We start from the raw sequence: 25,524 nt of genomic DNA, 5'->3' as shown, positions 1-25,524 counted from the left end.
AGGCTGAAATTGGCTGGTTTATGACAAAGTACAAGGTGTATATAGTATTGGGGAGAATTGGAAGCTCTCTAGAGATTTTAGGAGGCTGAACTATTATCTCAGGCCCACTATAGATTACACCTCAATTTAACAGGCTGAAATTGGCTGGTGTATGACAAAGTACAAGGTGTGTATATAGTATTGGGGAGAATTGTAACCTCCCTAGAGATTTTAGGAGGCTGAACTATTATCTCAGGCCCACTATAGATTACACCTCAATTTAACAGGCTGAAATTGGCAGGTGTATGACAAAGTACAAGGTGTATATAGTATTGGGGAGAACTGGAAGCTCCCTAGAGATTTTAAGAGGCTGACAATGATGCTCTCAGTCCAAGTATGGCAGCAGGCAGCCTAATAAGCAGGAATGCTGCACACAAAAGTGCGGAAAAATGAATGTTTGGTAACTGTGCAGAAAAGAGGAAGAAAAGTATTTTTGCTTTTAAAAAAGCAGTTTGCACAGCAGTGTGCAAACAGCAATGCAGCTATCAGGGAGCCTTATAAGGCAGCCTAATAACCAACAGAGCTGATGCACAAAAAATATAGCCTCCCCAGTCACTGCACACAAACTGTCGTGTTTTACAGTGGAAATCACTAACAGCAGAAGCAGTTTTTTTGTTCTTCTTCCCTGCCTAATGCTCTCCCTTATTCAGAATCAGCAGCTGCAAACTCTCCCTAATGCTAAGATCGGCAGAAGTAAGATGACGGTCGGCGTTCATGCCCTTTTATAGCCCCTGTGACGCCACACAATGCAAGCCAATCACTTGCATGCCCTTCTCAAAGATGGTGGTGACCGATGCCCATGTCATCGCATTGCCCACAGAGTGCGTCCTCCATCATTGGCTGAAAAAGGGCGCTGGAACCATCATTTGGCACTCTGGTCGCCGACCTCGTGGACGACCTCACGCTATGGTCGGGTTTCGTTTCATGAAACCCGAATTTAGCAAAAGTCAGCGACTTATGAATTTGACCGACCCGTTTCGCTCAACTCTAGTGAACAGTGATGTTCATCTGATTCAATTTGTTATAGTAATCTACACCATATAAGAATGTAAAGTGTTAATGTGTAATGTGATCAGTCCATAGTACAGGATAAATTAAGGATTAGACTAAAAATAAAACAAGTACTGTTCATATAGTAAGTGGTTCATTCTACAGGATAGGATATAGTTAATGATAGAACTAGTGGGAACCAGTGTTAATAAAAGGGGGCCTGCTAGTGAGTGGTTAGTAAAGTGCAGTGTCAAGTTCAAGTTCAGGTGCTGTGGGCTACTAGGGGCAACATATACTAGTGGTTCAAAGCAGTGAGAGTTCCTATTTGATTCTTGTGCTTTACTAAATAGGCAAAATAATTGCTAGAGTACAGCAGAGTTTAGTTGTTTCTCCATTGTCCACTGTATTGCAGCCTTTATCCTGCCTCTGATGATGTACACTGTGTGTGATGGAGCCATATGATATTGGCCACTCTTGAAATGCATTCTGTTGTTTGGATGGATTATATGACTATCACACATATTGTCAAGGTGTCAAGTTTTCATTTGTAGTTACGTTTATTAGGAACCTAAAGAGTTTACCACATTAAGCAAAAGTAATAATTACTCATGATCTATTATTCTAACATTCATCTTGCTATTAAAATTCACATATATTTAATCTCTTTTCCTTACACCTGCCATCATTCCATTCCCCATTTAGCCTCATTTCAACACAATCTTCATCTCCGTGTTGATTGGGTTCTCCAGCTTTCCAATTTGTATAAGTAACTGATTTTCCATCTGAGTACCGAAAAGTGCCTTCTGTTTCAATATCAGTAATTCCCAGAAATGTAAATAGGTCATGATATTGTACAATTTCTAAAACAGCTTTATTCTCTTCAGCATTTCTTGGTGTAGCTACCTGGCCTCCAGCTTTCAGACATAGTGCTTTTGACTCCTCAAAAGGTAGCTCTTTCCTGCTTGTAACAAATGTTTTTTCTCCAGCAATGGCTCCTCTAGCAAATAGTAAGGCTGAAATATAAGGAATAAAATGCAGTAAATGTCGACTATACCTAAAATTCTATGGGTCCCATTAATCAATCATAGCAATACAAAAAGTATCAGACAGTACAAGTGGGCAAATCAATTTGAGTGGAATTAAATTCGACTCAAATGTAGTTTATGAAGAAATAGCATTTTTGAGAGATTTTTGGATGGATTCAGTAAGGGTATGTTCCCATGGTCAGAAAACGCTGCGGGTTGGATACTGCTTACATCCACAGCGTTCAACCCGCAGTGGCCAGATGTTACACCACAGTGGATGGGATTTCATGAAATCCCATCTCCACTATGCATGCAGGGACACCTCCGGCTTCCCTGCGTAGACGCACATGCGGCACGTCTTTACTGACCGCAGTATGTCTTTTTATCTTGCGGAGACTCTCAGTCTCCATAAGATAAAGTCACCCGTACAATGTAATGGTAATGGGACATGGTGATTCTACACAGTTCAATGAACACATGCGGAATCACATGCATTCAGAAGCCTGCAACGATTTGGATGGAGCAGACAAAGCGAGGCTGGTTTCTGCCAGTGGGAACATACGCTAAAAGACTAGCCAGCTGACTGTCATTTTGCTGGGCTGTAGATGGCTGGCAAAAGTTAAATATATATATATATATATATATATATATATATGTATATATATACTAGCTGAAGAGCCTGGAGTTGCCTGGGCATAGTAACCAACTGTGGTTAGTTATAACAAATTATAATGATTATATTGCACATAAAAACCGTGAATCTAATCCTATCCTGTGTGATACTGACTGCTGACCCGTGTATCTAATCCTATTCTGTGTGATACTATGTGCTGAGCTGTGTATCTAATCCTATCCTGTGTGATACTGTCTGCTGAGCTGCGTATCTAAACCTATCCTGTGTGATACTGTCTGCTCAGCCGTGTATCTAATCCTATCCTGTGTGACACTGACTGCTGACCCGTGTATCTAATCCTATTCTGTGTGATACTATGTGCTGAGCTGTGTATCTAATCCTATCCTGTGTGATACTGTCTGCTCAGTCGTGTATCTAATCCTATCCTGTGTGACACTGACTGCTGACCCCTGTATCTAATCCTATTCTGTGTGATACTGTCTGCTGAGCCGTGTATCTAATACTATTCTGTGTGATACTGTGTGTTGAGCCATCATACCCATCATACATATCCGCCATCCCATAGTCCCGTGCCCATATATCCGTCATACATATCCTCCATCCCATAGTCCAGTGCCCATATACCCATCACACATCCTCCATCCCATAGTCCCGTGCCCATATACCCTTCATACATATCCTCCATCCCATAGTCCAGTGCCCATATACCCATCACACATCTTCCATCCCATAGTCAACCATTATGACATCATAATGAGCAGCGGGGCTTGCAACCTATGATGACATCAGCGTCGCCATGGCAACCATTATGACATCATAGCGAGGGGCGGGGCTTGATACACAGACACTTTTTCCCCAATATGTAGATAGGGGCAAAATTGTTTGGCAAATTGGAATGCGTGGGGTTAAAATTTTGCCTCACAACATAGCCTAGGACACTCTTGGCGTCCAGACGTGTGACTGTGCCAAATTTTGTGGCTGTAGCTGCGACGGTGCGGATGCCAATCCCGGATATACACACATACATACACATACACATACATACATACACACACTTGAGCTTTATATATTAGACTAGCTGAAGAGCCCGGCGCTGCCCGGGCATAGTAACTAACTGTGGTTAGTTATAGCAAATTATAATTATCCTCCATCCCATAGTCCCGTGCCCATATACCCATCATACATATCCACGATCCCATAGGCCCGTGCTCATATACCCATCATACATATCCTCCATCCCATAGTCGAGTGCCCATATACCCATCACACATCCTCCATCCCATAGTCCCATGCCCATATACCCATCACACATCCTCCATCCCATAGTCCCATGCCCATATACCCATCACACATCCTCCATCCCATAGTCCCATGCCCATATACCCATCATACATATTCCCCATCCCATAGTCGAGTGCCCATATACCCATCACACATCCTTCATCTCATAGTCCCATGCCCATATACCCATCATACATATCCTCCATCCCATAGTCCCGTGCCCATATACCCAACATACATATCCGTCATCCCATAGTCCCGTGCCCTTATACCCATCATACATATCCTCCATCCCATAGTCCAGTGCCCATATACCCATCACACATCCTCCATCCCATAGTCCCGTGCCCATATACCCATCATACATATCCTCCATCCCATAGTCCAGTGCCCATATACCCATCACACATGCTCCATCCCATAGTCAACCATTATGACATCATGATGAGCAGCGAGGCTTGCAACCTATGATGACATCAGCGTCGCCATGGCAACCATTATGACATCATGAGGGGCGGGGCTTGATACACACACACACTTTTTCCCCATTATGTAAATAGGGGCAAAATTGTTTGGTGAATTGGAACGCGCGTGGTTAAAATTTCGCCTCACAACATAGCCTAGGACACTCTCGGGGTCCAGACGTGTGACTGTGCCAAATTTTGTGGCTGTAGCTGCAACGGTGCGGATGCCAATCCCGGACATGCACACATACATACATACATACATACACACACTTGAGCTTTATGTATTAGATATACATATGTACAGTGGTGGAAATAAGTATTTGATCCCTTGCTGATTTTGTAAGCTTGCCCACTGACAAAGACATGAACAGTCTCTATAATTTTAAAGGGAGGTTAATTTTAACATTGAGAGATAGAATATCAAAAACAAAATCCAGAAAATCACATTGTATAAATTATATAAATTTGTTTGCATTTTGCAGTGAGAAATAAGTATTTGATCCCTCTGGCAAACAAGACTTACCGTATATAAGCCGAGATTTTCAGCCCATTTTTTTGGGCTGAAAGTCCCCCTCTCGGCTTATACGCAAGTAATATACTGGGGGGGGTGGGGGAGGGGGAGCCGGGGGGGTCAGAGACCATACTCACCTCTCCTAGCACTTCTCTGCAGCCCCTGCATCTCCCTCTGCCGTCTGCTTCCTGCATTCAGCGGTCACATGGTACTGATCATTAAACTCATGAATATGCGCATATTTAATGAGCCGTACCACATGACCAGCTGAATGCAGGAAGCAGACAGCAGAGGGAGAAGCAGGGGCTGCCCCTGCAGAGAAGAGAGAAGACCTTGTGGCTAGGAGGGGTGAGTATGACGGGGGCAGAATGATATTCACCTTTCCCCGTTCCAAACCGTGCACTGCTGTGTCTCCGGGTCCTCCTGCTGTGACGGCAGAGGGCGTGAAGACGTAGTCAGTGCGCGCCCTCTGCTGTCAATGCAGAGATCCGGGAGACACAGCGGTGCACGGCTTGGAACGGGGACAGGTGAATATCGCGACTGCCAGGGGCTCAGGACACCGGCACCTGGCCCCCAGCAACGGAGAGGTATGTCATTTTTTTTATTGCAGCAGCAGCATCATATGGGGGTATTTATGGAGCATCTTATGGGGCAGCATTAACCCTTGTGGAGCAGCATATGGGGGGTATTTATGGGGCAGCATTAACCCTTGTGAAACAGCATATGGGGGGTATTTACGGGGCAGCATTAACCCTTGTGCATATGGGGGGTATTTATGGAGCATCTTCTTGGGCCAGCATTAACCCTTGCGCAGCAGCATATGGGGGGGGGGTTATCTATGGAACATCTTCTTGGACCACCATTTAACCCTAGGCTTATACACAAGTCAATGTTTTCCCAGTTTTTTGTGGCAAAATTAGCGGGGTCAGCTTATACACGAGTATATACGGTAATACTTTGTGTCAAAACCCTTGTTGGTAAGCACAGCAGTCAGACGTTTTTTGCAGTTGATGATGAGGTTTGTGCACATGTCAGGAGGAATTTTGGTCCACTCCTCTTGGCAGATCATCTCTAAATCATTAAGATTTTGAGGTTGTAGCTTGGCAACTCACTCGGAGCTTCAACTCCCTCCATAAGTTTTCTTGTCTTGTTTGACAGAGGGATCAAATTTACTTATCTCTCGGTGCAAAATGCAAATACATTTATATAATTTATACTATGTGATTTTCTGGATTTTATTTTTGATATTCTATCTTTGAGGCTATGTGCCCACGGTGCGTGTTAAAATGCACACTAAAAACTGGACTCCTTCCCAGATATCGCGCGGAAAAAAAATTTCACCGCGATTATGATCGCGATTTTGCCACGATTTTCGTGTGTGATATTCAAGCACTTTCCAAGCGATTTGAAGCATCGCTTGGAAAGTGATTGACAGGTTGGTCACACTCGTCAAACATAGTGTTTGACAAGTGTGACCAGGTTTTTACTATTGAGGCCGCCTATGCGGCATCAATAGTAAAAGATAGAATGTTAAAATGCTAAAAAAAATTTAAAAAAATCGGGGTATATTTACATTCCGGCGTCCCGCGCTGCATTCCCGGGCCACAGCGTTCCCAGTAATGCCTTACGAGACCTGTGATGACGTAGTCTCGCGTTGCTATAGCGATCTCGCGAGACCACTAGAGTCACGCGAGACTACGTCATCACTGGACCGTGCCGCAAGGCATTACTGGGAACGCTTAGGCCGGGAATGCAGCGCAGGACGCCGGAAGGTAAATATACCCCGATTTTTTATTTTTTATTCTTTTTTTTTTTTACAGGGGTATGGTACCCAGGGCCTGAAGGACAGTCTCTTCTCCTCCACACCGTGGGTACCAACCGCACATGAGACGCTTAACTTCCTGCATGGTGGGCATAGCCACATGCGGGAGGTAAGCGATTCTCATGCATTCCTATGGGTGCGGAATCGCGGCAATTCTTTGCGATTCCGCACAAAAGAATGAGCATGCTGCGATTTTTTCCGCGATGCGATTCTGCCGCAGAAAAAAGCGCAGCATTAGCACAGCATGTGCGGAATGCCATAGGAATGCATGGGGGGCATTCTGTACACGATTTTTAAACGTTTTCGCTGCGTTTTCGTGCCGAAAATCGCGGCAAAAACGCTTAAAAATCGCTACGTGGGCACACAGCCTCAAAGTTAAAATTAACCTACCCTTAAAATTATAGAGACTTTTCATGTTTTTGTCAGTGGGCAAACTTACAAAATCTGCAAAAGATCAAATACTTATTTCTTGAGGTAGATGCTGATTCACACACAGACTTAATTCGTTGATTCAAATCAAACAGGCGGTTTATAAAGAGTTCATAAACTGTCAGTGTTAACAAAAATAAGACAGCCTCTTCCAGGTAAACAAAAGATATCCCAGAACAAAGTAGAAAATAACCAGTCCAAATAACACACTGGCTCACCCATTTAATTTTGAATCTTTATCTCTCAGAATTAAGCAGGATCTGAGTAGCACATGCAAGGCGTCTTCACCTTGTTAAACATACAGACAAAATGAGACAGCCTCAGCTGCATTAAGTCAGGCAATACAAAACCTGGACTGGAGGTATGTGATCTTTCAGCTGCTCGTAAAACTTTGACCAATAATCCGGGCACATTAAAATACCTCTCAGCATTATGTGTATTGGAGCCTGCTTCTCCAAGGTCCAACATCACCAAGGCTTGACACCTTGGGGACACATTTCTCCCCTCCACAACCTATCCAATTGCCACCTTACAATACATACAATATATATATATATATATATATATATATATATATATATATATGTATGTCCACCTCTCTGACTCCACTGCTGCTCACTGTCTGCCATCCCTCCCTCAGAGCTGCATCTTCTTTGAAGCCAAGAGGGAACAGACCAGGACTTCTGCTGGCAACCAGGCCTCAGAGGTTACTCTGCATTGTACATCCATGATATAATATGCAGTGACTTCTGAGGCTCGATTATGGTCAGGAGTCCCTGTCTAGAGAGAACTGCCAGGGAGATCTGGCCCATGATGCAGGGAAAATAGAGGTGAGTTTGACAGTGAGTAGCAGCAGTGAGTTGTGTCAGGAAAAGTGAGCGGTGACGTGAGAATAATTTTTATAAATTTTTTTATAATCTTACTTTTGTATGGTCTGGAGTCTAGGAACAACCCAAAGCATAACAATGGACATTCAATTTGCAAAAGAATAACTTTACTTCAAATCAAACATTTTGCAGGAAAATCTGCACAATTTGTCAAGTTCGAATTTTATTATATCGGTTCAACTATATCTCACAGACATGGGATTCAATAATCAGATATTGATACAATTACAATATAATACTACTTGAAATGTTTCAAAAATTTTGCACAACTCATAGTTGTGCAAAAATATTATGGCTTGGCATTTTTTAACCAGTCGTAAACAGTTCTACCAATTTTTTAAAAATGTGTGGACAGCAGGCAGTATGGGGCATGTCCAAGCGCACCCTACCAATTTATCATAATTTATGCTAAAAGGTTGGCCCAAATTACATCAGAAATGCATGTCAATGCATAGTTAGCGCACTTTTGCAGTGGTGACACACAGCCGTTGACAGATGAGCCTAATTCATTGAGAGGCACATCTTACTTTAGTGCTCTTTTCATTAAGATTGGGATATAAAACACCAGTCTTAACAAATTGGGAACAATGTTAAAAAAAGGATTGTAAGAAAGTTGGGTTTTCTACAACTGTTCTAAAATATATGTAATAAATGTACCATGAACCAAGTAATGTAATCTGTTTTACAGATGCTTCAGCAACTATCCAATTCTAGTAAAGGTGGTTTGCAGAAATATATGCACCTGCTGCATATATTACCCTTCTGTACAAAAAAGACAGAAAACAGCAAGGTACCAGAGGACTATTAGCCGCAGGAAAGGAGAAAAAGCGGAACAAACATCAGTGACTGTCATTATCTAGGGCAATTTGTGTACTAATCTATAAATTGTCACTGTTACAGACGTCCCATAGGTTGTTACTTTTGTAAAGTAGTCAACTAACCACAAAAGCCAAACACACAGTCTGCATATGGTCTAAGAAATTTCAATATATTTTTAGTTAATACAAAACATACGGTAAAAATAAAAAATACACATGAATAGACCAATTAGAATAGCCCAACACAAACATGGAAGGGGTACACTTCATACAAATGTAACCTCAATGCCTATGCTACCCATACAAGTGGATATGCACACATTTAGTACTAGAGATGAGTTTATATACAAGTAGACTTAAAGTCTATTCAAATTTTACAAAAATCTGTATTCACCAAATGGTATTTTTTAATGCCTGCTGGCTGCCGTTTTCTGCACCAGAATAGTCATCAAACGTTAAAAGAAATAATTATACTAAGCTGTACCCAGAAAGATGCCGGTCAAGCTCCTCATTCTGCATGAAAGATAGAGACCTTAAATATGATCAAATATGATATACCAGTAATTCCTATATAAGGAAGAGGTTAAAATAGAAGATGTACATAATTTTATGCCTGCTACAGTTTGTTTAAACTATCTATAATAATTTTAAGTTCTCAAAAGAGGTACTGGGTAATACAGAAAATCGAAGATGTGGGTAACCTGCGCTGCTGGTGATGTGTCCACGAATAATACTAATATTCAGTGTAGAAGTAACAGTGTGGTTTATTATCCATGCATTTTGAATTTCTCAGGATTGAGACACAAAGTGGTTATCATGAAGATGAAGTCTGAGAACTTAGAAAATGCAACGTGAATAAACCACACTGTTACCTACACTGAATATTAGTATCATATGTGGACACACCAGTAGCGGCGCACATTGAACAGTGGGGAAAATAAGTATTTGATACACTGCCGAATTTGCAAGCTTTCCCACCTATGAAGAATGGAGAGGTCTGTAATTTTTATCGTACGCAGACTTTAACTGTGAGAGACAGAATCTTGAAAAAAAAATCCAGAAAATCACATTGTAAGGTTTTACTTAATTAATTTGCATTTTATTGCAAGAAATAAGTATTTGATACAAAAGCCAAAAGCAGAACTTAATATTTGGAACAGAAACCTTTGTTTGCAGTTAAAGAGATCAGATGATTCCTGTAGTTCTTGACCAAGTATCTCTGAACTAATCTCACAATATCTTCCCTCACGTAATCTTCGATCCTCCCAAGACCTCCTACTCTCCTCCACACTTATTCCTTCCTCACACAACCGCCTCCAAGATTTCTCTCGAATATCCCCAATCCTCTGGAATGCCATGCTTCAATACGTCCGATTATCCACCACCTTCGGATCCTTCAAATGGAACCTGAAAACCCATCTTTTCAGGAAAGCTTACAGCCTGCAATGACCATTCTGCCGCCTCCCCACCGCCTGAGCTGCCGCCTCACCACCACCAGAGCTGCTGCACCCCCGACCTTCTGTCTCTTCCTCACTATCCCGTAGAATGTAAGTGTGCAAGGGCAGGGTCCTCTCTCCTCTGTACCAGTCTGTCATTGTAAATTTGTTTACTGTTAACAATATCTATAACTTTGGATGTAAACCCTCTTCTCATGTACAGCACCATGGAATCAATGGTGCTATATAAATAAATAATAATAATAATAAGTTTGTACACACTGCAACAAGGATTTTGGCCCACTCTTTGTTACAGATCTTCTCCAGATTTTTCAAGTTTTGGGGCTGTCACTAGGCAACATTGAGTTTCAGCTCCCTCTTAAGATTTTCTATTCGGTTCAGGTCTGGAGACTAGCTAGGCCACTCCAGGACCTTGAAATGCTTCTTAGTGAGCCACTCCTTAGTAGCCCTGGCTGTGTGTTTAGTTCATCGTCATGCCAGAAGACCCAGCCATGACTCATGTTCAATTCTCTTACTAAGGAAAGGAGGTTCTGGCAAAAATCTCACAATACATGACCTCATCCACCTTCCCTTAAATACGGTGCAGTCATCCTGTCCATTTTGCAGAAAATTACCCCAAAAGTATGGTGTTTCCTCCACAATACTTCACGGTTGGGATGGTGTTCTTGGGGTTGCACTCCAAACACGGTGAGTCGAGTTGATACAAAAAAAGCTCTAATTTTGTCTCATCTGAACACATGACCTTCTCCCTTGCCTCCTCTGGATCCCCCAAATGGTCATCAACTTCAAATGGTCCTGAACATGTTCTTATGTGGGCAGGGGGACCTTGCATGACCTGCAGGATTTTATTCCATGAAAGCGTAGTATGTTACTAATGGTAATGTTTGAGACTGTTGATCCAGCTCTCTTCAGGTCATTGAACAGGTCTTCCCATGTAGTTCTGGGCTGATTCCTGACCTTTTCTCAGAATCATCCTTACCCCATGAGGTGAGATGCTGCATGGAGCCCCAGACCGAGGAAGATTGACAGTTATCTTGTGTAGAAATGAGTGAACCTTTCAAGGTTTGGTACAGTTCGGCAAACGCTCCGATGTTCACCAAACATGTTCGCCGAATAGTTTGTCGAACACGCCTGAACCCCATTGAATTAAATGGGAGGCAATACCAAACATATACACAACACCTTCATTGGGGCCTAAAAACTGCCAAAATAGCTAAAATTAGGAGCGGACACTAGAACAAATGGCATGAAGTGATACAGATTACAAATAGTATAATTGCTCAGCATGAATACATGAGACAGGGTTTGGACCAGTAGTTCTAGCTGAAACATTCATCAGTAACAGGTGGATGAGTGACAGGTGCAGGTCTCGTGCTCTGAGAGGCCTGCCAAATTCAAACAACACACATGAAGGAGACACAACTTGGAGTGCAAATATTTCCAAAAATTAGGGGTAGACACCAGGAAAAGTGGCATCAATTGACCACAGTATAGAAATTTCAGCCATGGGTCATGCAAGCGGTATCAGGATCTGGGCCAGCATTTATATGTTGTAATTTAAATTTAAAATTAAGATGAAGTGGGTGGGAGATTATTATTATTATTTATTTATATAGCACCATTGATTCCATGGTGCTGTACATAAGAAGGGGTTACATACAAATTACAGATATCACTTACAGTAAACAAACTAGCAATGACAGACTGATACAGAGTGGAGAGAGGACCCTGCCCTTTCGGGCTTACATGCTACATGATGGTGGGGAGGGAGAGAGTAGGTTGGTGGGTTGCAGCAGTTCCGGTGTTGGTTGAGGTGATATCACCGGTAGTGGTGAGAGAGAAGGAGGTAGCGGGGTCATTGCAGGCTGTAGACTTTCTTGAAGAGGTGTGTTTTCAGGTTCCATCTGAAGGATCCAAATGTGGTTGGACGGATGTATGCCTGCGGTGCTGGGAGCCCTGATATCTCATGCAACAGCTCTAACTGATTTTCAACTCAGCCACACTCAGGTGGCACAAATATCAGCTTCATAGGCTACTATTGTTAGAAACATTTAAGGATAATAACACAGGTAGTTGACAGAAAGTAAGTGCAGGCCTGCCAGTTTAGAAGCCCTACTGCTATAGGCAATACGCATCAAGGAGACACATTTAAAAAAATTATTGCCACACACCAGTAAAGTGGCATCAATTTTCCCAGAATAGAATGGTATAATTGCCTCTGACATTCCTTCCACTACAGGCAAACCACCAGGTGGAGACCAAACTTGGAGTCTCCATATTTCAATAAATTGCTTGCAATCTCAGCAGCAGATGTAACATCACAAAGCTGTCACAGACTGCAATAATGTGAGATCAATGCAGCAAACTAAAAATTACACTATTGCAACAAAACATGTACCAGTGGTTCAAAGCTGTGAGAGTCCCTATGTGATTCTTTTGCTACTATATAGGCAAAATAAAATCTAGAGTTAATTGCTAGAGTACAGCAGAGTTTAGTTGTTTCTCCATTGTCCACTGTATTGCAGCCTTTATCCTGCCTCTGATGATGTACACTGTGTGTGATGGAGCCATATGATATTGGCCACTCTTGAAATGCATTCTGTTGTTTAGATGGATTATATGACTATCACACATATTGTCAAGGTGTCAAGTTTTCATTTGTAGTTACGTTTATTAGGAACCTAAAGAGTTTACCACATTAAGCAAAAGTAATAATTACTCATGATCTATTATTCTAACATTCATCTTGCTATTAAAATTCACATATATTTAATGTCTCTTCCTCACACTCGCCATCATTCCATTCCCCATTTAGCCACATTTCAACACAGTCTTCGTCTCCGCTTTGATTGGGTTCTCCAGCTTTCCAATTTGTATAAGTAACTGATTTTCCATCTGAGTACCGAAAAGTGCCTTCCGTTTCAATATCAGTAATTCCCAGAAACGCAGATAGGTCGTAATATTGTACAATTTCTAAAACAGCTTTATTCTCTTCAGCATTTCTTGGTGTAGCTACCTGGCCTCCAGCTTTCAGACATAGTGCTTCTGACTCCTCATAAGGTAGCTCTTTCCTGCTTGTAACAAATGTTTTTTCTCCAGCAATGGCTCCTCTAGCAAATAGTAAGGCTGAAATATAAGGAACAAAATGCAGTAAATGTCGGCTATACCTAAACTTCTATGGGTCCCATTAATCAATCATAGCAATAAAAAAGTATCAGACAGTACAAGTGGGCAAATAAATTTGAGTGGAATTAAATTCGACTCAAATATAGTTTTATAGTTTATGAAGAATTAGCATTTTTGAATGGATTCAGTAAGGGTATGTTCCCATGGTCAGAAAACGCTGCGGGTTGGATACTGCATACATCCACAGCGTTCAACCCGCAGTGGCCAGATGTTACAGCACAGTGGATGGGAATCTTTCATCTCCACTATGCATGCAGGGACGCCTCTGGCAACCCTGCATAGACGCACATGCGGCACGTCTTTACTGACCGCAGTAGGTCTATTTATCTTGCGGAGACGCTCAGTCTCTGTAAGATAAAGTCACCCGTACAATGTAATGGGACGTGGTGATTCCACACAGTTCAATGATCACATGCAGAATCACCTGCGTTCAAAAGCCGGCAACGGTTTGGACGGAGTGGACAGGTGCTGCATCCAAAGCGCTGCCGGTTTCTGCCCGTGGGAACATACCCTAAAAGACTAGCCAGCTGACCTTCATTTTGCTGGGCTGCAGATGGTTGGCAAAAGTTAAAAATAAAAAAAATATATATATACATATATACAGTGGGGGAAATAAGTATTTGATCCCTTGCTGGTTTTGAAAGTTTGCCCATTGACAAAGACATGAACAGTCTATAATTTTAAGGGAAGGTTAATTTTAACATTGAGAGATAGAATATCAAAACCAAAATCCAAATAATCACATCGTATAAATTATATAAATTTGTTTGCATTTTGCAGTGAGAAATAAGTATTTGATCCCTCTGGCAAACAAGACTTAACCCCTTAGTGACAGAGCCAAGTTGGTACTTAATGACCAAGCCAATTTTTACAATTCTGACCACTGTCTCTTTAAGAGGTTATAGCTCTGGAACGTTTCAACGTATACCACTGATTATGAGATTGTTTTTCATGACATATTGTACTTCATGTTAGTGGTAAAATTTCTTTGAAATGACTTGCTTTTATTTGTGAAAAAAACGGAAATTTGGCAAAAGTTTAGAAAATTTAGCAATTTTCAAACTTTAAATTTTTGTGCCATTAAATCAGAGAGTAATATTGCACAAAATAGTTAATAAATAACATTTCCCACATGTCTACTTTACATAAGAACAATTTTGGAAACATATTTTTTTTGTTAGGACGTTATAAGGGTTCAAATTTGACCAGTGATTTCTTATTTTTCAAACAAAATGTACAAAACCATTTTTTTAGGGACCACCTCACATTTGAAGTGAGTTTGGAGGGTCAATACAATAGAAAATACCCAAAAGTGACACCATTGTAAAAACTTCACCCGTTAAGGTGCTCAAAACCACATTCAAGAAGTTTATTAACCATTCAGGTGCTTCACGATAACTAAAGCAATGTGGAAGGAAAAAATGAACATTTTACTTTTTTCACAAAAAAATTATTCTGGAACCAATTTTTTTTAATTTTCACAAGTGTATCAGGAGAAAATGTTACAAAAAATTTATTGTGCAATTTCCCCTGAGTATGCCGATATCCCATATGTAGGGAAAAGCCACTGTTTGGGTGCATGGCAGGACTCAAAAAGGAGGGAGCACCATTTGACTTTTTGCAAGTAAAATTGCCTGGAATCAATGGTGGAGCCATGCCATGTTTGCAGACCCCCTGATGTACCTAAACAGTGGAAACCCCTCAATTCTAACTCCAACCATAACTCCAACACACCCATAACCCTAATCCCAACCCTAACTATAATCCCAACCCTAACCCCAACCCTAACTTTAGCCCCAATCCTAACCCTAACTTTAGCCCCAACCCTAACCCTAACTTTAGCCCCAACCCTAACTTCAGCCCAACTCACTTTAGCCCAACTCTAGCCCTAATGGGAAAATGGAAGTAAATACAGTTTTTTATTTTATTATTTTTACCTAACTAAGGGGGTGATAAAGGGGGTTTGATTTACTTTTTTTTTTAATTTTGATCACTGTGATAGGGTCTATCACAGTGATCAAAATGAACCTATAGAAAAAAATTTCCTATTGTTGCTGGGGGCAAGCCGGCAGATTTCGACGGGTGCATGCTATTCCTGGAAGAAGACGCTGGCGGCCCTGGGAACTACACGGGGGGTTGCATGTACAATGGAGATACTGGGGAGGATAGGGGGACCCTATTTCTCTCTCCTCTAATGTGCGATCATATCAGAAAAAAGAGAAATTAAATGGATAATCAGACCTTTTTTGCGGTTTCCGTTATACCACTAATAGCGTCGATCGCAACACTGGGGTCGTTAAAATAGACCTGAATCATGTTCTCTGGGGAGCTGAGACCCCAGAGAAATTATGACTCTGGGAGGTGCTATACCCTTATTCCTTGTGGCAGTTAAAAAGCAGCGCAGTGGTTTAAGTGCCCTTAACTACCACAGTTAAAAGGCGTATCGGCAGTCATTAAGTGGCAAAACCCTTGTTGGTAAGCACAGCAGTCAGACGTTTTTTGTAGTTGATGATGAGGGTTGCTCACATGTCAGGAGGAATTTTGATCCACTCCTCTTTACAGATCATCTCTAAATCATTAAGATTTTGAGGTTGTCGCTTGGCAACTCGGAGCTTCAACTCCTTCCATAAGTTTTCTTGTCTTGTTTGCCAGAGGGATCAAATACTTATCTCTCACTGCAAAATGCAAATAAATTGATATAATTTATAAAATGTGATTTTCTGGATTTTATTTTTGATATTCTATCTCTCAATGTTAAAATTAACCTACCCTTAAAATTATAGAGACTGTTCATATCTTTGTCAGTGGGTAAACTTACAAAATCAGCAAGAGATCAAATACTTATTTTCTGAGGTAGATGCTGGCTCACACACACACTTAATTTGTTGATTCAAAACAAACAGGTGGTTTATGAAGAGTTTATAAACCTTCAGTGTTAACAAGACAGCCTCTTCCAGGTAAACAAATGATATCCCAGAACAAAGTAGAAAATAACCAGTCCAAATAACACACTGACTCACCCATTTAAATGTCAGCAGGATCTGAGTAACACATTCAAGGCCTCTTCACCTTGCTAAACACACAGACCAAATGAGACAGCTCCAGCTGCATTAAATCAGACATTCCAAGACCTGGACTGGTGGTATGTGAGGTGTGTGAGCAGCTGATCCCCCCAGCTCTTTCAGCTGCTCGTAAAACTTGGACCTATAATCCAGGCCCATTAAAATACCTCTCAGCACTATGTGTATTGGAGCCTGTTTCTCCAAGGTCCAACATCACCAAGGCTTGACACTTTGGGTACACATTTCTCCCATCCACAACCTGTCCAATTGCAACCTTACAATACATACATTATATATGTGTACTGTATATGTATATACTGTATATACATTTGTATATATGTATGCCCATGTGGCGCCCCTGAGGGTTCAGTCACCACAGACGTACTGCACCACACCCAGAGGTGTGGTATCCCATTTTCAGGTAAGGAGGTGGCACCTCACAGGACTCTAACACCTGCACCCAACACACATCCTATAGCAGCAGGGCACCCTGGATGTACCCTACGGAAGGATGATCTCAACCCTGCCTCGGTAGCAAAGGGTGTTGGGAGGTGGGTGGAGTTAGTAGGAAGAGAGCGGGAGAAGACAGTTCAGTTCAGTGAGAACGTGAGGAGAAAGTGAAAGTAACAGATGTGTGGTGAAGCAGCTCCCTGTCAGGAGGAGCTGCAGAAAGGAAAGAGACAGAAGGAAGCTCCTGGAGAGGAGATGGGATCCTAGAGGCATGGTGCAGCTACCATAGTGCCCGTGGGGCTCGTTCCATGCCGATTAACGTTGGGTGGAGGGATCAGGTAGCAGTGGGGTACCGGCCCCCTAGTCCAGTGGAATAATCTTCAGACTCAGCTGGCAAGCCAGAGGCAGAGGCACCTGTAGGTACCTCAGCCAGAAGCCACAGTTATCTTCTCCAGAAATGCAGCCATAAGGGTGCAAGGGAACGCAGAGAGGTCATTACCTGACAAGGTCCGTGGCTGCTGGCCTGGGACACTGACTGTGAGATGTTGGGCAGGAAGAGGAGTAGAAACCAGCACAGTGAGATGGCCGGGAAAGGCACACATTGAAGGGAGTCCTGGGAAAGTGGATCCTGATCTACCTGGGAGTTGACTGAGCCCCTCACCTGAAGGATGCAGCACCAAGCGAGCATCTGTGTGCACCAGAACTGTGAGTAAACCTTTGGAACTGAATCCAGCTGTGTCCTCTAATTATTCCTGGGTCACCTATCCAACTCTGCTACATCCATACAACATCTTTTCTATTACAACTGCCCTGGGACCAAGCTCTGCCTGTGGAGACCTATACCAACTCTGCTGCATTATCATTAGTCCGAGAAGATCAGCACTGCAGCGCCGGTCACCTCTGACCAGAAACGACACGTGGGGTGACGAACACTTATTACAAACTTTATACACTTTATCCATTGTAAATATCCCCTTTTATAGGACACCTAGGGCCATGGACCAGGTCACAGTTGCTGTGACACATCCCTTTGAGAAGCAGCCCAGTACCGAGTATCCCCACTGCCCTTGCGAGCGATCCACCCACCTATCTGACTCCTCTGCTGCTCACTGCCTGCCAATCCTTCCTCAGAGCTGCATCTTCTTTGAAGCCAAGAGAGAACAGACCAGGACTTTTGCTGGCAATCAGGTCTCAGAGGTCACTGTGCGTTGTACATCCATGACATCATGGCTTGCAATATGTAGTGACTTCTGAGGCTCGATTATGGTCAGAAGTCCCTGTCTAGAGAGAACTGCCAGGGAGATCTGGCCCATGATGCGGGGAAAATAGAGGTGAGTTTGACAATGAGTAGCAGCAGTGAGTAGTGTCTGGAAAAGTGAGCGGTGACGTGAGAATAATTTTTATATATTTTTTTATAATCTTACCTTTGTATGGTCTGGAGTCTAGGAACAACCCAAAGCATAAAAATGGACATTCAATTTGCAAAGAATATCTTTACTTCACATGAAACATTTTGCAGGAAAATCTGCACAATTTGTCAAGTTCGAATTTTATTATATCGGTTCAACTATATCTCACAGACATGGGATTCAATAATCAGATATTGATACAGTTGCGATATAATACTACTTGAAATGTTTCAAAAATTTTGCACAACTCATAGTTGTGCAAAAATATTATGGCTTGGCTTTTTTTAACCAGTCGTAAACAGTTCTACCAATTTTTTAAAAATGTGTGGACTGCAGGCAGTATGGGGCATGTCCAAGCGCACCCTACCAATTTATCATAATTTATGCTAAAAGGTTGGCCCAAATTACATCAGAAATGCATGTCAATGCATAGTTAGCGCACTTTTGTAGTGGTGACACACAGCAGTTGACAGATGAGCCTAATTCATTGAGAGGCACATCTTACTTTAGTGCTCTTTTCATTAAGATTGGGATATAAAACACCAGTCTTAACAAACTGGGAAAAATGTTAAAAAAAGGATTGTAAGAAAGTTGGATTTTCTCCAACTGTTCTAAAATATATATAATAAATGTACCATGAACCAAGTAATGTAATCTGTTTTGCAGATGTTTCAGCAACTATCCAATTCTAGTAAAGGTGGTTTGCAGAAATATATGCACCTGCTGCAGATATTACCCTTCTGTACAAAAAAGACAGAAAGCAGCAATCTACCAGAGGACTATTAGCCGCAGGAAAGGAGCAAAAGCGGAACAAACATCAGTGACTGTTATTATCTAGGGCAATTTGTGTATTAATCTATAAATTGTCACTGTTACAGACGTCCCATAGGTTGTTACTTTTGTAAAGTAGTCAACTAAGCACAAAAGCCAAACACACAGTCTGCATATGGTCTAAGAAATTTCAATATATTTTTAGTTAATACAAAACATACGGCAAAAATAAAAAATACACATGAATAGACCAATTAGAATAGCCCAACACAAACATGGAAGGGGTACACTTCATACAAATGTAACCTCAATGCCTATGCTACCCATACAATGGATATGCACACATTTAGTACTAGAGATGAATTTATATACAAGTAGACTTAAAGTCTTTCCAAATTTTACAAAAATCTTTATTCACCAAATGGTATTTTTTAATGTTTGCTGGCTGCCATTTTCTGCACCACAATAGCCATCAAACGTTAAAAGAAATAATTATACTAAGCTATGCCTATCCCCTCCTGTCAACCACAGACAACAGAGAGGGAATCATTATACTCATCAACTCCTGACTATTGTTGCCCATCACCTCTTCCTCATTATCTTCTATTTGTTTCTCGATTCCGCACCTTAACTAACAGGTTGTCTAGTAACATGAGCCCCCCTCGATCACTGTAATCCACCTTCACATGGCACCCGCTTGTGCAATGACAGTCCGGAACTAAGAGATACTGTTATCCTTTGCGCATCCTCCTCTGCTTCCTCCTCTTCCTCTGGGACCAACACCTCCTCCCGCAGACTATTCTCCAGGCTCCAGCATGTAGATGACCAGAATAGTGATGCTAATGATGGAGTCATCAGCGCTAACCATCTTAGTAGCCATTGCAAAACTGTGCAGAAGGGTGCAGAGTTCCTTCATCTCTGCCCACTCTGTGAACATGGTTTGCACTATATTCATACTATGTTGGCCCATGCTATGCAAATGGACATATTGCACCAGGTATCGCTGCTCCTGTCACAGTCGCTGGAATATGTGCAGTGTGGAATTCCATTGCGTCAGCACAACATATCAAATGGTTAACTGATAGGCTGAAAGACCTGTGTAGCGATATAAGTCAATAACCTGTTGGGTGAGAATGGCGGAAGTGAGCACAAAGTCACTGTGCTTTCTGTAGCAGCACATCCAGGCCACCATGATAGTGGCACAAAAATTGCTGTACGACCAGGTTGAGGATGTGAGCCATGTAAGGCACATGTGTGAGGTTGCCCCAGCATAGGGCCACAACCAGGTTTGCACCATTTTCACGCATGGCCTTCCCTGGGTCCAGGTTCAGTGGAGACAGCCACTGCTCAAACTCGGTCTTGATAGCTGCTCACAACTCTTGAGCTGTGTTACTGAGATCTCCAAAGCATATTAATTTAAACTCTGCCTGAATGCGGTGAGCCCTGGCTGTGCAGTACAGAGGTGGGGGAAATCTATCTGCACTGCTAGAACACATGTCTCATTAAAGGAGAGTTTGCGGGAGGCCATAGAGAAGGTGGAGGAAGCAAAAGCAGTGGAAGAACTGTTAGATACAGTGTTTTGTACCAGAAGCCTTGGAGATTCAAAGACTTATGTAGCAGCCCCTTGCTCGCCTGCCCACACAGACACGAGAGTCACCCAGTGTCCAGTCAGCGAGATGTAATGCCCATGCCCATGTTTGCTTGTCCAGGTGTCAGTGGTGAAAGTCACCCTGACAGACATATATTTCTCCAAGAAACGGGTGATATCTGCAACAAATAATGGCGACTGTGCAACGGGAGACTGCGATGGCCATCAACTTTCGGAAACTGTCTGTATCCACTAGGCAGAATGTCATGATTTCCGTGGCCAACGGATTGGAGGTGGTGGAGTTCAAGCTCTCAACTTTGGAATGTGTAGGAAGAAACATTCTTTTATGTGACCACAAATGTGTATCCGATGGCTGGCTGCTGTGCTGAGAGAGGGTGAACTAGAGTGAACACGACAAAATGCTGAACTGTGATTTAGGTGCAGGTGGAGAGGTAATGATTGAATGAGAAAGATGTAGTGTACTTGGTAAAACAAAAACAGCAGACATCTTCAACAACATAACAACTGACAGGCTCTTACTCGACCCGGACTGTATGGGGTAAACAAGTGGAAGGTCCTGCTGCCAAAGACCTGTGTGAGAACTCTTGCCATGGTGATGGAGGAGGAAAAAGCAGCAAATATGGTTGATGGGAAGGCCAGAGGTTCGTGATGCCCACTAGTTTGCATTTTTCACTGTGAGAATCCCAGACTAATGCATATTGTTTGTCCATGTGCCGCTTCATGCATGTAGTAGTCAAATTAATGCAATTTTTGCCTGTACTGATTCAAGTTTTGCAAAGTTGGCAGATAGCATGAGTTGGGTCATCCTTTTCAGTCTCAATAGGCCCAGGCAAGGCAACCCTTGCCGGTCCTGCGAACTGCAAACTCATCATCGCTGCAAAACAAGGAGAAAACGGAGTCAATATTGTGCCAATAAAAAAATTACCAAGGTTTATTATTTCACATAAATAAACAACTGTTCAAAAAAATTACAAAAAATGAATACAAAATATATAGTGCATGAGTTCCATCTGAAAAAAAGTGATTGAGCCATGAGTGTGAAAAAAAGGTGGAGGAGAAGGTCAGGAGGAGAAAGGGGTATATAATCCCATTTCAGGGACAAGTAAAAAAGTGTGTCTGAATGCTTATATGTATCAAAGTTCCATGTGAGCATTAGATACCTTGGTAGTCATGAGGACAAAATACATTCAATATAATGGTCTCTAAATCCCTCTGTTACGCACTGTTCATCACTGCTGCACACCTCACTTACATGTCAGTGCGTGTGCGCCGTGTCCCGGACTTTTCTTCCTCTCTTCCCCTGATGTCATACTGCCTGTGTCTGCATAGTGTGAGGCTTGGCACCAGCCTCCTGACATGACTGGGATGTTTGCATTCACCTGGTGGAGCATTTGGTGACGGCGGGACACGGGCGCATGCACCAAAATAAAGCATTTAATAGGCAGCCGACCAGTCACGTGACAAGAACGGCTTAATATTTATACTGGACTGATATCTCACCTAGGTCACGCCCCCCGAGGAAGCGACATTTAACGTGAAACGCGTGTTGGGGTACGTGGCTGAGGTCAAGGCAGGACGGATCACTGAAATGGGTAATTATCTCCTGTGTTACCAATATTATTCTTGATAGGAACAGTGCGTAACAGAGGGATTCAGAGATTATTATATTGAATGTATTTTGTCCTCATGGCTACCCAGGTATCTAATGCTCACATGGAATATTGCTACATATAAGCTTTCAAGCACACTTTTTTACTAATCCCTGAAATGGCATTATTTACTGTATAATAAATACTGACCTTCTCCTCTGTCTTTTTTCACACTCACGGCTCAATCACTTTTTTCAGATAGAACCCATGTACTACATTTTTTATATACATTTTTTGTAATTTTTTTGAACTGTCGTTTATTTATGTGAAATAATAAGCTTTGGTAATTTTTTATTGGCACAATATTGACTTGTTTTGCTTTGTTTGGCGAGTTGCCATTTACATGGGTATATGGTGACATATTAACTGGTATTTATAAATAAAACTCAGGTTCGCTGCTGGCCACAGCTAGAGATGTGGCTGAGGACGCAGTGCTTGTCATGGTTCCATCAGTCCATGTCTGTGCGGCAAGCAGCAACGTATACTCCTTGTCTTCCTCCTCTTCCACTTCCTCTGCAGATCTACTCAGCTGCATGCTTCTGGAATCACGCCAAGTGGGATCTACAACCTCATTGTCATCCTCTTTGTTCTCCTGCTCTTCAACCTGAGATTCACCCTCCTCATCTTCCTGCCCTGACACAGCAGTACAGTCCACATGTGCCTCAGGTATTTGAATCTCATCAAAATCACCTCCATTTTGATGGATTAACAGCTTTGTCTGATCCTGCATTCAACAGGAAAAAATTTTGAGAATCGGTGTAGATGTTTTTCTCCTCTAAATAAATCTTTATAGCAGATCTTCTGGCATAGGAGTAGATTGTGCAGAAACTGGGAGGCAGTCTGGCAAATCAGAAGGCAAGATTTCCATGTAAAAATCCTTAGGCCTAATATAGTGGACAAGCCAAGAGGCCCAATTTGCTACTACAATTCTTTTGTGCCTAAACTGTGTTTCTGTGGCAAATCGAAGGCCAGATTTCCATAGACATAACAGTGTTGTTTAGACACAATAGGAAAATAAATAGTGATTGTTCATTTAGTAACAGATGACTGACAGCTGTGGGCCTAAGGTTGTGAAACAGCAGGGTACAAGAGGGGAAAGCTACTTATAAGTTGAGAGGGAAATGCTGAGGTCATGGTGGTAGGGGGAATAGGCTTGGTGTTCACCGTGTATGTAAGGATTCCGGACTTTCCTTTGTGCTTCTTTGCTCTTATTCAAAATGAGTCTTGTATCTCGCCCTGTCATGGAACTTTCTGTCTGTTTTGTGATTTAAGTCCAGGTTGTGTGTTCCTCTTTGCCTGAGTATTTTGTTGCTGTTGGCTCCTGAGCTCCTGCCTGTCTTCTGGAGGACTCCATGCTGCTGCTCGCTAGTCGGTGCTCTGCCTCTCCACGTTCTGCTGCCTACAGTCCACTGTGCATCTCCCTGATGCTGTCTGTGCTTAACTACTGTCTGCACTTCTAGTGTGAAACTATTCGTCTCTGAATCTGCTGTGGCCTGTAAAGAATTCTGACATCACCATTTCCTCAAGGCCTGTGTTTGTTGGGCTGTGGTGCTGGACTTATGCAGAACTTTCAGCCCAAAAAGGTACATATCATGTCCTTCACCTGTTAACCCCTTTACCCCCAAAGGTGGTTTGTACACTAATGACCAGGCCAATTTTTACAATTCGGACCACTGTCACTTTATGAGGTAATATCTCTTTAAAGCTTCCATGGATCCCGGTGATTCTGATATAGTTTTCTCGTGACATACTGTACTTCATGTTAGTGGTAAAATTTCATTCATATAACTTGCGTTTATTTGTGAAAAAAACAGAAATTTAGCGAAAATTTTGTAAATTTTGCAATTTTCCAACTTTGAATTTTTATCACAGAGATATGGCACACAAAAAACTTAATAAATAACATTTCCCACATGTTTACTTTACATCAGCACAATTTGGGAACCAAAATTATTTTGTTAGGAAGTTATAAGGCTTAAAAGTTGACCAGCGATTTCTCATTTTTACAACACCATTTTATTTTTAAGGACCACATCACATTTGAAACCACTTTGAGGGGTCTATATGATAGAAAATACCCAAAAGTGACACCATTCTAAAAACTGCACCCCTCAAAGTGCTCAAAACCACATTCAAGAAGTTTATTAATCCTTCAGGTGCTTCACAGGAATTTTTTTTAATGTTTAAAAAAAATGAACATTTAACTTTTTTTCACAAAAAAATTACTTCAGGTCCAATTTTCTTTATTTTCCAAGGGTAACAGAATAAATTGGACTTCAAAAGTTATTGTGCAATTTGTCCTGAGAACGCTGATACCTGATATGTGGTGGGGAACCACTGTTTCGGCGCATGGCAGAGCTCAGAAGGGAATTGAGATCGGGCGCCATGTCACGTTTGGAGAGCCCCTAATGTGCCTAAACAGTGGAAACCCCCACAAGTGACCCCATTTTGGAAACTAGACCCCCCAAGGAACTTATCTAGATATGTGGTGAGAACGTTGAACCCCCAAGGGCTTCACAGAAGTTTATAACGTACAGCGGTACAATTAAAAAATCATATTTTTTCCACAAAGATGATCTTTTCACCCCCAATTTTTATTTTCCCAAGGGTAAAAGGACCACAAAAGTTATTGTGCAATTTGTCCTGAGTACGCTGATATCCCATATGTGGGTGTAAACGACTATTTGGGCGCATGGTAGCGCTTGGAAGGGAAGTAGCGGCATTTGACTTTATTGGCTGGAATTGAGATCGGATGCCATGTCGCGTTTAGAAAGCCCCTGATGTGCTAAAACAATGGAAACCACCCACAAATGACACCATTTTGAAAACTAGAATCCCAAAGGAACTTATCTAGATGTGTGGTGAGAACTTTGAACCCCCAAAGACTTCACAGAAGTTTATAATGTACAGCCATACAATTAAAAAATCATATTTTTTCCAGAAAAAAGATCTTTTCACCCCCAATTTCTATTTTCCCAAGGGTAACAGGACCCAAAAGTTATTGTGCAATTTGTCCTAAGTACGCTGA

General features: G+C 42.0%; 1 protein-coding gene across 3 annotated transcripts in view; it reads right to left on the bottom strand.

The window, feature by feature from the left end:
- Nucleotides 1–1,562: 1,562 nt before the first annotated feature.
- The window catches only part of LOC141088648 (mannose-binding protein A-like), a 113,166-nt gene continuing 89,204 nt past the window's right edge, over nucleotides 1,563–25,524 (bottom strand). The window contains exons 5-6 of one of the 3 annotated variants that reach the window (XM_073574793.1): nucleotides 13,377–13,486; nucleotides 1,814–2,042 (exon numbers count right to left, since the gene is read on the bottom strand). In XM_073574793.1, coding sequence (XP_073430894.1) covers nucleotides 1,947–2,042; nucleotides 13,377–13,486 — 206 coding nt within the window. In that variant the 3' untranslated portion in view covers nucleotides 1,814–1,946. Of the gene's footprint in view, nucleotides 2,043–9,972; nucleotides 13,487–25,524 lie in introns of those variants that run through there. The other 2 variants (XM_073574792.1, XM_073574791.1) reach the window with 2 other exon arrangements.

Source organism: Dendrobates tinctorius, unplaced genomic scaffold, assembly GCF_039654945.1.
Source record: "Dendrobates tinctorius isolate UK_male_01 unplaced genomic scaffold, ASM3965494v1 ptg000040l, whole genome shotgun sequence".
Taxonomy (NCBI): Eukaryota; Metazoa; Chordata; class Amphibia; order Anura; family Dendrobatidae; genus Dendrobates; species Dendrobates tinctorius.
This window is presented reverse-complemented; position numbering and strand designations above follow the sequence as displayed.